The sequence below is a fragment of the Calidris pugnax genome, unplaced genomic scaffold (assembly GCF_001431845.1).
Source record: "Calidris pugnax isolate Ruff unplaced genomic scaffold, ASM143184v1 scaffold27, whole genome shotgun sequence".
Classification (NCBI taxonomy): Eukaryota; Metazoa; Chordata; class Aves; order Charadriiformes; family Scolopacidae; genus Calidris; species Calidris pugnax.
The window spans coordinates 13,492,347-13,505,759 of record NW_015090893.1 but is presented as its reverse complement, the minus strand read 5'-3'; the positions used below and the strand labels follow the sequence as shown (position 1 = coordinate 13,505,759).

Sequence of the window (13,413 nt, the reverse complement as noted above, 5' to 3'; positions counted from 1 at the left end):
CCACAAAAGGCACCCTGTGCCCTGTTGGGATCTCATGCTCCAAAGACTCAGCCCCACTTCTGCAAGCGGAAGCCTGAAGAGATTTCCCTAAGAGCAGCATCCTAACGGACCCGCCGGCTGTGACAAATCCCCAAGCTCTTGCACCATGCAAGGTCTGGTGTGATCAGGGCCCAGCAGAAGCCCCAAGTCCTTGAAATGACAACTCACCCAACCCAACCCCAAGTTCTTGGAGATTTCAATTCCTTCACCTCCCGTTCCACTGGGGAGAGAACAGCTTGTTCTATTTCTTAGGAAAAGAGTGCCAAAGATAGGAATATTTATAAGGAATTTGTATCTATCTATCCAAACCCAAACATTCAAAAATCATGACTCACAATCCCCTCCCAAATCCTGGGATTAAATTAACATATCATGGGATTTTGAAAGATGTTGTCTTAAAAATTACGGAATACTATATACTTTGTGTTACTCATTACTTTAGGATATTTATAGGTCAGAAATACAAAGTTTTTATCAACAGTTAAAATAGCCAGAAGCTTACCTGGGGAAAAAAAAAAAAAGTCATCACATATTCATAGGATTCCTGGAGGCTGGACCTTTAAAAATAGTCCAAGTGTTACCATTCATCACATGTAAATTTATGGGACTTGGCAACAATGCAGTTGTCTCCAGGGATGGTGGAAGAGGGGGAGTGCTCTTGGTTAACCTCTTTTTTTTTTGTTTTGTTTTAAATAGATAAAGCATGCTGAAAGTGTCCTAAGTATTTCCTAAATAAGCCCATTGATTAATTTAGAGCACTATGGAAACACACTGCACAGAGAGCTTATCAACGCCCAGTCACTAAATATTTTGACGTTTGTTAACCAAAACTAGATGCATTCTGGAAAAAGACAAACTGGAAAACAAAAATCACAGTTTTTGAAAACTTGTCCTTTCCACGCCTGTTGCCTAGAGCAAATCAGAAGTGGGAAGCCAGGTTTAATAAAAAGTAGATGAGAACAGACCAGTTTTGTAGTGGCCGTTGCTAAAGGCAAAGAGAATTTCATGGGGAAAAAAAAAAAAGCCCTGTATATTAGTTTTTTTCCAAAATAAAAACTAATCTTTAATCAATTTTACAAATCAAAAGATGGTGGATGGAAGGGAAGATTACTAATCTTAGCGTTTTTTTTTCCAGACATGGCCAATGCCACGTCTCAGCCTGGCCTGCAAGAGTTCAGCCTCCTTTTTGCTTTTCAACCCCCCCAGCGCTGGCTGAGGGCTGTTATTACTTTGTGCCTTTGTACCAGAGCCTACAGAACTTCAGTCCTTACCCGGGCGCAGAGCACAGGTGAGGTGACAGAGGCAGCTGTCTGGTGGCATCCCACACCACACGTAGCTTTGCTGCCAGTCACGGCAGGTGGCCCAGGAGCAGCCCCGCCGTCATTCCAGGAGAAGCTCCGCAGCACGACGCTGCGTTTCAGATACCACTGTCAGAGCCTTCCCCTGGCAGGTACCGCATGCCAATAACTGGAGCTGATCTACAATTTATGCTTTTCTGTGTACCAGACTCCTACTCCTGAGGAATATTTACCATCCAAAAACAAAAATACTGCCATAAGGTGTGAATAAAATCAAGTCTCTTTTGTTTAAGAAGCAGCACAGTGACTGGCTGATATTTTCCAACACTGCAATAATTTTATAAACATCTACCAACAGAGCAACTTCCATCCTGTGATGCTGGGATTGTGGCACACTCAGACTCCTGTGTCCTCCAGCTCCGCTCCAGAACAAGCACAAGGGCAACCAGAACAGTCCAACATAGCACTGCATCAGTCACAAAACTCACGGGTCATTTTGATGGCCAAAGCATAAAAAGAAGTTAGTTGAATGCTATTGCTTGCTTTCTTTGTTCTCCCCATTCCAATATGAACATTGAGAAATTTATATTATTCACTTGGTCCTAATTTCAGTGCCCCATCTCTGTGACTATCTGTTCCTCCCAGTGGTTTCTGGGCATCATTATATGCAGGAGTAATGGTAGTTTTTACCACAGGTACCATATTCTTTGTCTTCTGAATATGATTAAGGGAGCACAGTAGAAATCTTTGCAGTGATCATTATCCCTCTACAAAGGACAATCTAACACACTATTTTATACTTAGAAACATATTTTACTGCAAAAAGATAATACTAGGGTACGTGCTGTAAGTAATTCTGCAGTTCAGTACACACATTTGGAAAAAAAATGTAGCGATTTTGTTGATTCCACTCAAACGACCCAGTTAATCTCAGTGTTAACATCAGCTGTCAAAACATCCACTTACCAGATTTGCATCCCTTATTTATTCAGCAAAAAAAGGTGCAACATCCGAGCAGTTACCAGAGAAAGAGAAAATACTACATTGAACTAGTGTTTATGTTTAGTTCTTGTTATTCCAGCCCTGTCTATCACATACTTAGTAGGTGAAAGTCTGTACTTGGAAACACATAAATAGATCAAGGAAGTTCATGTTCATATCTGAAGATACCATTCTTTCCCTGTTGGAATTAAATCCAGCCCAATGAAGACACCAGGAGTGAGAAGCCTGTGCACCGTGTCAGCCTTGGTGTCCTTGGTGCAGCCTTCCAACATGGCCTTTACAACATCAGCACTGGTACCTGTCCCTGCTCCTCCATCCACCATCCCTGCTCTGACGCGGGGACACAATGGGACACAGGACTTCATGCTGGCTGTCTCCAGAGCCAAGGAAACTCTTTAAAGCATACACAGTTCCACCATCCTGGAGATGGTTTTGGCTGCTGCAATGCTTGCTTATCTCAGGTAAAGCGTTCAACTCCTTCCCTGCCTTTTCAGCCACAGAGGGAGGAGAACACATTTCCATTTTCAAGTGTAAAAAAGCCAGAGACAGCAGATCACATCGGCTACATGCCTTCAGCTACACTTTGTACATCAGCTGACATTAACATCTCTGCCTTACCTTTATAGAGGGTATCCATGCTCTCAGTAGGAACCTGCTTCTTGGCAGCTGCCCTGCGATAAACCACGTGCGTCCTGCCTCCTCCCTCCTCCTCCTCCTGGGCCCCTTTCTCCAGAGGTTCAATGAAGAACTCGTCCTTGTCTGTGCGAATCATGCCAGCCTGCAGCGACAGGGCAGAGATCGAACATCTTGCGTTACTGCACATAGAGCAGACGTTGTGAGTAAACAGTTACAATATGCTTAAGCACACTTTAGTGCTCTCCAGAGAGCAATTAGGATGCAGAGAGGAAACCAGGTGAATTCTTTATTAGAACAAAACGAAGCATCGTTTCCCCAACTTGACAAGAAAGGACAAAAGGTACAACCCTGAACCAAAAGGACTTCTCCTCAAACCACACAAGCAAAGTACAGGTCTAAAAATCTGTCTAGGAAATACATTCTCCATTAGAAACCAGCTACAATGAAAGTTACTCTGACCTTAGCTATCTGCCTGTCCCAGACCACTCCAATGTTTACTATCACTGCTGAATACAGGATCAGTTCAGTGCCATAAGCTGGTCCTGATGTGCAGTTTGACAGTCAAAAAATGTGGAGTCATCATCCTTCCTGTTCAGAAGCAAGATGGAAAAGTACTACCATCTTACATGCAGGCAACACAGCTTTGTTATTGTTTTCCCCTTGACTCAAAGGGTTTCACTGACAAAGTGCTCTTTCAAGAGTTAGCCACAACTGGTTTAGGAAAGGTGTCACTAGCTCATTGCTAAGAGATAAAAACTCATTCAGACTGGACCAGACACCCTGGTACGAAAAAGAGAGACATTTGTGCTTCTACAGAGCACCTCAAAGGAACATCCCCCCAAGCGATTCCCACTGTGTTCAGGGGAAACCCTCATAAAGATTGAAAGCTTTACAAGAAAATGTCTTTTCATCATCATGCAGGTGAAATAACTTGGGGCACCTGGAGTACCTGCTTTGGTCTCCTCTTGCAGTCCTGCCCTACTGCAGAAGGTCCCAGCAGCCAGTACCTGGCTCGCAGAGATGGCTGGCTTGAATCAAATTTTCTGCATATGTTTGCACATCTGTGTTTGAGAACTTACACTAATGAATTCTTAGCTTATAAACAGAAAGTCTTACTATTAAAGTGAAAGAAATTATTTAGATTACTGTTGAGAGAAGCCCCAGATCTCATCTTCAAAAGCTCCATCATACTTTTCTCACTCTGCCCGCTGATGACCCTGGAGTCACTGGACTTTCAGACTGGTCACAGGAGAACATTTTGATACCCTGACACACTTCATCTTGCTCTCTGAGCTTCTGGGAGCCTAAATCATCCACTGGATGAAGCCTTACCTGAAGTTTCCAGGAGAACCAGTTTGTCTCCTTTGAACCCAGTATCCTCACTTGAAACAAGTAGCATCTAAACACTCTTATCATATCCCAGTGCTAACGTTCTCATACAACACATATTTTTCTTCTACAAGCAGCAAACTATATTCCTACTGCTATAAATACAGTATGTTCTTTGGTTCCCTCCTTGGAAAAATGTCAGGTTCATTTGTCATGTCTTAACTTACATTAGGCAAGATTTCCAGTCCCAGATTTCATATATATAATGTATACAAAAACAGATTGAAGAGGAAGGATTAAAGAAGCAAAATTACATCGAAGCAATTTAAACTGATGCCATCCTGCCTGTATAGAGGAAACTGAATTTGAAATCCTGTCCTGTTTCTTCTTATCTAATTTAGATTCTACATCAGACACAAAAAAAAGGGGAGACAGGCTCAGCAGCTCAAGGAAGCTAAGACAACCAAGAAAATAAGTGCTGAACCCAGAGAGACAGCAACTGATCTTTCACTGCAAAAAGGAATACATGAAAAATTCAGAATTGACGTTATTCTCTGTTTAATGTATATTTTAATTGTATACACACACACTTCTGAATATTAAATATTATATGCAGAAATTGTAGCCTTTTTATGAGGAATGCACAACTAAAGATCAAGAAGGAACAAGGATTTGCATGCTCAGCCACACAGAATAGGATGCACACACCATACCTACATACACCCAGGAAAAATACACACAGAGCTTGTGACTTTGCTTTTTGCAAATAAGCTAAATGGTGGCACACATGTTCTTATCTATTTCTAGATTTATTAAGCCTACCATTCACTAAGCAGCTAATGGCAGATCTTAGTTTAAAATGCAGACCATACTTCAGGATCCTGGGAAAAAATGCTGCCGTACACTGGACGCAGCACAGGGTACTGATGGGAGCTTGGAGAAATTTAAATCTTCTAGGAAAATTAACAGGTAGGCAACATCTACAATCAGCAGTTGAACTGATTAGACAGCAGAACAACTTTTATAGGTGAACTTTAGCTTCCAGGGCACAGTGGCCTTTTGGAAAAGAAAACATCTGTTCAGAGTGAAGCCTCCCCCCGAGAAGGTGAAGGTGACACCCTGAGACACAGTGTAAGACCAAACCTAGAAGGTATTCAAGTGCTGGTTCCCAGGACATAAAACCAGTGGTCAGACACTGACATCTCCTGCAGGTCCTTGAGCCTGGTGCTGGCCCTTTTGCAGGCAGAGGGATTCATGGGGCACTGAATATTGCCAAATAGCAGGGCATCCAACAGGGACTTTTATTTCACACTCTGCTTCTCTGATTGACATGACCCCATTCTGTACACCCCCATGGCAGTATCTTCCCCAATCCTCTTGGAGTGTGGAAATGAAGGAATTTAACCTTAAAGCATGGATGATCATTTCCTTTTTTCATTTTAATCTTGGACTAAAATCACTTGGTCTCTTACGCTGGAATTTCTCTTTCTTTAGTCTTGAGAAACACATCAATCATTTTTGGTCAGAAGTATGAGGAATGAATTGGTGTATGTTTGAATAGTAAAAGAATTACATATTTTTATATATTTTATACCCTACCCAGGCTTTGAATTAGCCAACGTATTCTCATGAAATAAAATAAGGCTGTTTTAAGACTTATTATTTAAGACTTTTAAGAAGAAAATTCATTTAGACTGCAAGCCAGAGTTCTACAGCAATCCACAGTTCAAGCCATCTGCCTAATAATATACCCATAGTTATAAATGATTCATTAAGAAATACGTGGGGCTCCTCAATGTCTCCACCACACATTTCCTTGCTGCTTTGAGCAAGGCATTTAACCTCTTTACTTCCATTTCTCCACCTCTGAACCAGCATAACAACAGCCTTGCAGGATAATTACAAGAGCTGATTTGTTTGGTTTTTTTTTGCCAAGTGCTTGGAACATGAAAAGCTCAAGATGAATTGCCTAATGCTTTTTTTTTCTGATAATACTCAGAACACCCTTAAAAAGCCACCACGAAAGTGAGATTGCTTTTAGTCATCAACTGAACACCAGTGTTGAGCACAGCCAGGCCAAGCTCTGGCAGCATGGGTTTGCCCATGCCCTTCACCCATCAGTCCTGTTCTCATCCATAGATGCCAGCACCCTTGTGCGAGCTTGGCACGCCACGACAACTGTCAGACAACCACCAAGTTTATAAGGACAGCAGAGAGCATTAACTTGCTGCAATTTCCTGGAGAATGCCTTTGGATGACTAAAATAGAAATAGTGTATTGTTTGAGCAAATCTGTGCCTTCCCTTCAACAAAGCTTAGACTAGAAGGACTTCAGAACATTTTTTGCGTCATCCTCTGGACATTTACTTCAAAGTACGTGAAAGCAGAATTAAGACTTTCAATTATCAGTTATCCCAGATTCTGAACAGAGGAACAGTAGTTGCTTTTGGCTCGCAACAGTGTTTTTTCTATCCTATACTGCTTATGGCCCATCCTGGGACTGCCAGATGTCCAGGAACTACAGATGAGCCGTGACTCCCCTGCACCACCACCCTGCAGTCACACATGTGCTGTGCAACTCAGAATTAGGTGTGGGACCAAGTATCCGCCGTGGAAAGGACTTTCAGTTCTAGAAAAAATGCTGAGCTGTTACCTCTTCCCCTCCTCTTCTGGGACTTTTAACTTGAAACTAAAGTGAACATGGGAATATTGCTAAATAACGATGGCAGCAGCAACCATGTCCTGTGACTAGTAAAAATATAAATTAATTGAAAAAGTGTTTGCCTTTGGAATGCACCAAACTGTAGCAAAGAGCCTATAATATCCCACTGTTTCCCAACGTGGGACATCCCCAGGCCTTCCTTCCAAGGGTTTTTAGATCCCAGCTGCAGATTACTCAAGTCAAGCACTGCTTAGCACTCATTAATATGCATTAAAGAATAGAGCAGAAGACACTTAATCAAAAGGAAATTGCAGTTCAGAGAATCAAAACCTCTGCTAAGGTTAGCGAGGTGGTTATTTAGAAGTGAAAGCCACACAAGGAAGGCAGAGAGTGACTGGCCTGCCTAATGAAGACAAGAATTACATCGATACGCCACAAATGAGTCCATTGCAATACACAAGGCTGGGGTTTAGAGCACCACTAATCTTTTTTGGGGGTATCAGGGCTCCTGCGCATTCCTGAAGACCTGCTTCCAAAGCTTGCAAGGACCACAGGATCTACAGATACCGGCAATAGTGGTGGCCACGTGGATCCTTCTCTATCACTCAAGCTTTACAAGGCAAGTCCAGTCTGCCATTGGGTCACCATCTCCACTTGGGGCTTTCTGCCCAAGGCAGTTACACCACTCCCATCCCGCAATGGAGACCTCCTCTCTAGCCCAGGAGACCTGCCAATAGAGCTCAGCTGAAAAGCTGGTCTCTTCTCCAGTCTCCTCAACATCCCCAACTCTTCTTGCATTTCTAAAAGCATTCTTTAAAAGTCTAATTTGACAGAAAAACTGCCTGACATATTTAGATCTACAGAAACCTCCAGGTTTTGGAGCGTTAGCTCCTGTGGATAATTAAATGTCTCGCTAGCTCTGCACTTGGTGAGCGACTTAATTGTCTCCTCATTCCCATTCCCATCACAGCTCCCTGTTCTAGGCTGTAATGAAGCAACCCTTCTTGCTGCTGCTTCAGGACTCCAGAGCTTCAGCCCATCCTGTAACCGCAAGTTTAATTAATGTTCATTTTCTTCCTCATTAGTACAGCTTTACAAAGTTTTTCATTGCCATAGAAAGGCAGATTTACTTCCCAGTCTCCAAGCACATGATACAGAAAGGAAGCTAAAATTAAACGTGAACAAACCTGAAATATTAAAAAAAAAAAATCTAACTGCCTTAGTTAATTAAATCAGTAAACTACAAAACCAGAGTGTTTCAGAAACTCTTCGAAACAGTATTTCTGTAAATAGAGAGCACTATTTTTTTGAGCATTTTATTCTGAAAAAGGTAACCTGTCACACAACACACCCGTGCATGAACAAATCCTAAATATAGTCCTAAATTTCAGGTGATGTTCTTGAGACCAAAAGGAGGTTTAAACTATCTGGTATTTAAGCCCAGTGCCTGGGCTGGGAGCCTGCACTCCCCGTGATGTCAATGAAGCCTCCAGAGGGGAATTTGCAATATGGGATCCTCCCAACAATCAATTTGCAAAGAAACAGAGAGAAGAGATTTACATTTCACTGAATCATTGCCAAAAATACTCCGTAGATGACTTGAAAGAGAAAATATTTATATTTGTAGGACAGCATATTGGACAAGGTCTTATTCTATTTTTATATCAATGTGCTTGTGCTCTAAATACACATGACTGCTACGCATTGGACCAAAACTAGTGCTAGTATAGTGCTTTCAGCAGTGAATTTGAAAGCAAATTCCAATAGTTATTTATATTTACGATTCCTCTCTAGATCTTAGAGCCACAGGAACATGCTTTTTCCAAACAGCCACAGATGTGTCCTCCCAACATTGAAGTCAAGTATGGAAGTATTATAAGTTCAATTACATTAGAATGGACCTGATGCCCCAGGAGCTCCGACGAGTGGAACAAGATCTCCCAGGAAGTAAGGACATAACACAGACCTTCCAAACCCACCCCTGCCCACACGGGATCTCTCAGCATTTGCAGTTCTGCAATGTATTCATTCCCAATCAGTATATTGATTCGGGAAGAGACATACTTGGTGGTTTATTTCCATTTAGCTTCATTCATATAGATAACAATGCAAAAAAAAAAAAAACAAACCACTTCTTATGTTGTATTTGCATTCGATTCTTTGAGAACACGCCTCAAAGTACTGAAGCACTGCAGAGGAAGAATTGTGCAGTGCTGCAAATTCATCTTTCTTTACAGTGAATGGAGGTACCGAAGGAATTGTAGCAAACATTTGGAACACATTGCCCCTTATTGTGCTGTAGGATGCTGCTGCCCTAAAGCTACACTGATTTATTCCGTCGCAGGCTGGATGGGGAAGGGCAGAAAAGGAAAGTTTTTAACTGAGCATATGTATTTTATTACTGTTAGTCTTAAAGGAGTAATTTCCAGCTTTTTTTTTTCAAGTCAGTTTGCAATTAGGTTGCTTTATTTTCACATATCCTCCAAAAATTAAGGGGGAGAAATAATTATTTATACACATAGGAATTACACGGACAGACAGAGAGAGGCAGAGCTTGCTGGGTAACCCTGTGAAAGCTGCACGTGACTTAGGGCCCCTATTTATCCTCTGCAGAATAGGGATAAGGTCACATTTTAACACGCTTTGAGATCGACTAATGAAAAGCACCACACAAGAGCTATTCCTACCGTGAGTGCTTTCATGATAGGCTGCTTTCGTGCAGTCCTTGTAGCTCAAGGGAGGATGGGTATCCATCCATTCATCTATAGGCTTCCTCTGATACCAAAAATAAAGTTTTGTCCCTGGAGGCCAGCTTAGTCACTCCACAATTGCAGGTGTGATTAATAATAGCAGTGGGACAAGTCTGCAGCCAATATAACCTGAAGTTGAGAGAATTGCATTGGTTTATAGCAGATGAGAATCTGGACCCAAAATCTTGCATTTGTACGGTATTGGCATAACTCATTTTAGAAACTCAGAAGGGTTTTCTGTGGTTTTTAAGAGACACAATAGTGAGGCAGACTGCGTCTTATTCTCACTGAGCCATCAAGAAAACAGACACAATTAAAGTGATTTCAATGCCAGCAAATTTCAAGACAAGCATCCTGGCCACAGTGCCTGGCTTTTACCAGTGGACAACGCTAAAAACATTGCTTCCAACTTCTCTGCCTTTACAAGAAAATTACCAGATTCTCACCTCTGTCACTCAGTGCCAGCCCAGGGCCAGCAGCAGCGCAGGAGACCAGGGCCAGGACCCTGAGCATCACTTCCCTTCGGTAAAATCTCCTGCCTCTCTCCCCCACAACCTGCTCCATCCTGGCAGCCGCTCACCTCTGAATCCTGGCAGATCACAAGAGGTGAATCTCATTTTCAAAAGGTTTAGGCAATAAACAAAAACATGGCTTTCTGCAAAATGAATTTCCGCAGCAAATACAGAGCACAGCCTGCATAAGCATAACAGAGACTTGGGAGTAGGCAAATTGAGAGCAGAATTCCCTGGAGCTGTTCCACAGGGAGACAGCATCGCACCTTCGCCAGGTGGGCTTCCAACTTTTGGATGCCTCCACCCCCAGAATTGGGAAATCTCATTTCTGAAGAATTCAGGTGCAAGAGCTTTTTAAACAGAGAAAAGCAGTTCTTTTAGCTAAAATAATGCTTAAGCAAGAACATTTTGGAAAGTCTCTAGGTTTGATGCCCACAGGTATGTGTAATTCCAAGCGGGAAAGAGGTGAATTATTAAATAGCTGTTAAGAATGAAAATGATAAATGCGGCAGATCTTGCAGACTCAGGGGATTGTAAACTCGATTGCTGTTGTTGCAAGCAGGGAATAGTAATTGCAGTTCCCTGCAACAGAATTTCTCAATTTTAATCTTTCAGGGAGGAAAAGCATGAATATCAAGTCCATGAATTTGCTAACAGCAAGATCCAAAAGGATTAACTTTCCCAATTTCAACACGAGGAACCATTTGAAATGAAGCATTTCTGAGGTCACTTTGACAAAATGCATAGTTGAGTTGCACCCTCAGCAATAAAAATGAACTGACATTCTGCAAGAAAACAAAACCAGTCCGACTGGAAAGCTCTTCAGCTCAAACTCTCACAAAATGAGATAGTTGTTACACAAGTTTCTTTTCAAAAATATATTTGCTTAAGGCACAAATCACCACCCACTGAAGTCAACGGGTGTCACATTCATAAATGGATTCATAAATATTAAAGCAGCTTAGTCTGACCTTCTGTATAAGACAGGCCAAAGACTTTCACCAAAGCATCGCTGCAGCCTCCCAAAACCAGGCTTCATCCTGAATTCAGCAGGGCTGGATCAAATCCATTAATGGGTAGGAAACAGAGTCTAGGTCTTTGCTAGACTGAACAAGGTAAAAGGATCCAGACCACAAGCTGGAGAAAAAAAGGTTTAGTATATTGAAGTTTAATATATTAAATTCATCTGAGTTGAAACTTAGCATTTAAAGTAATTTAAAATTATGTTAGAGAAATCCCGAATCTTCCCTTTAAAAGATGTCACTGCAGCAACATTTCCTATTCCAAAGAAGCACATTAGCTGTAGAGGACAAGCTGCTGGGCAGCAGGAGCCAGCTCTGGCCTGGGCCATTCCATCTTCTCCTCAGGTTCAGCAACCAGACACCAAAATCACCATCTTAGAAAGACATGCACCTTGGCAGAACCAGGACTCCCTGGGCTGCAGCCCCTGATGTTGGCTGCTCCAGTGAAAGCAAGACCCTCAGCAGGTAAAAATAGCCACCTGGTAGAGCATCTCACACCCACTTCTCACTGTTCCATGCAACAGCTCAGAACCCAAATCCGACCACAGGAGTGGACGGATGCAGTTACTCATGGCTTGGAAATCAGACGAAGTCCTTCTCTGCTAAATGCAAGTTTTACTGAAACTGGATGCCCATAAGGGTGAGGGGAAACAAAAGCACCAAAAGTTTGCTACAGCTGGGGCTTGTTTTCCTTTCTACACCCTACAGAGAGGCTTATTTTAACCTTCCTTCTCTTACCCTGTGTTGGAAGAATGAACCTGGAAAGGGGTTATCCAAATGAGAGCACAAAAAACTAATGAGAGATGAGCTTTCAATTTTATACTGCACTCACTTGTAGGCTCCCAGTACAAGATGTCAACAAAGTGCAAGATTCAGTACAGAAACTAAAATAATTAATCCCTGGAGGAACAGGCTTATTAAGAAGGATTAAATCAAAGAATTAATGTGCACTATTTGTCTATATGACAAAGAGGAAGGGAGGCATATGATAACTCTCCAAGATTTGAAAGCATAGAGAGAATAAGAATCACTGATGAGAAAAGCTTGGACATACTAGGAAACAAAAAAACAAAATCTGATACAAATTTTAGCTGGAAATGTTATAGGCAGTCTTATGCAGCTTAAAAAAATACCTCAAAAGCTTGTCCTTAAAAATCTTTAAATTAACATTCCTTATTCTTTACGTTGCACCAGTACCTACAGTTCAAGGAACAAGGTTTAGACTTGCACAATAACAAATACATTTTAGCAGACTTCTGCAGAAGAATTAAAGAACATCAGGCTCAGGGAACATGGCAGTCACTGGTGTCCTTGGAAAAGCAAAATCAAACACGAGCAGGATCTCTTCTGCGAGCCCCTTGCTTGAGTGCAGGGAGCCCAGCCTGTCCCAAGGCTTTGTCCCGACCGAGCCAGCAAGGCAAGGGGAGTTTCAGGGCAGTTGGAGCTTGGCTGTAGCTGGAAAGAAGCTGGAGACTCTCCATCTCTAACTTCATGCGCCAGCCACAAAAATAGAAACCAGACAGACCACCCAGAGACACCTGAAGCAACCTCCTCACTGCTACAAGTGAAATCAAGTGCAGTCTCATATAAATGAATACTGTTCCTTAAGGGCAATGTATAGGCATCTATATGGCAATCTGACCACTAGACCAAATGTGGTGGATCTCACAGCACATCTAGAGGGCCTGTTAGGGCACTGAGGAGGAGTTGCTGCTCATGGTCATTGTAGGCATGAGGACAGAGGTTCTGGATGTTAAGTTGAAAGCAGGAGTTTCATCAGAGCATTGTTTTAATGTTCCCACTGATGAAAGGACAAGTCAGAGAGACAGTGCATGGGTGAGAAAATGGGCTGTAGATCCAGTGGGTATGGAAATAAGAGTTTGGATCACTCGGCATCAGGAAAAACTCTGGAATGGACACAGTCTGTACAGGAGAGATCAGCTTCTCCCACATCATCACTGCATTGTGTACTGGAAAGGCTGTAAAGAGGAGTTTAAATAAAAGGAGGGTACAGAAGGGCAAGTTTGATGTCTACTGACAAGAGCATAACAGACACCCAGTGAAAAGGAGAGAGTCTGGGGACACTGTCACAGAAGGAAGCACACAGGAACACCAGCCTGCCAATGGAGAAGACAGCCTAGAATTAATTCAGATTAACCATGTC

At 42.3% G+C, this 13,413-nt stretch overlaps 1 protein-coding gene across 1 annotated transcript in view; it reads right to left on the bottom strand.

The window, feature by feature from the left end:
• Nucleotides 1-13,413, bottom strand: part of ADAMTS2 (ADAM metallopeptidase with thrombospondin type 1 motif 2) — a 189,442-nt gene that overhangs the window by 117,570 nt on the left and 58,459 nt on the right. The window contains exon 3 of the mRNA XM_014948231.1: nucleotides 2,958-3,117. Coding sequence (XP_014803717.1) covers nucleotides 2,958-3,117 — 160 coding nt within the window. The remainder of the gene's footprint in view (nucleotides 1-2,957; nucleotides 3,118-13,413) is intronic.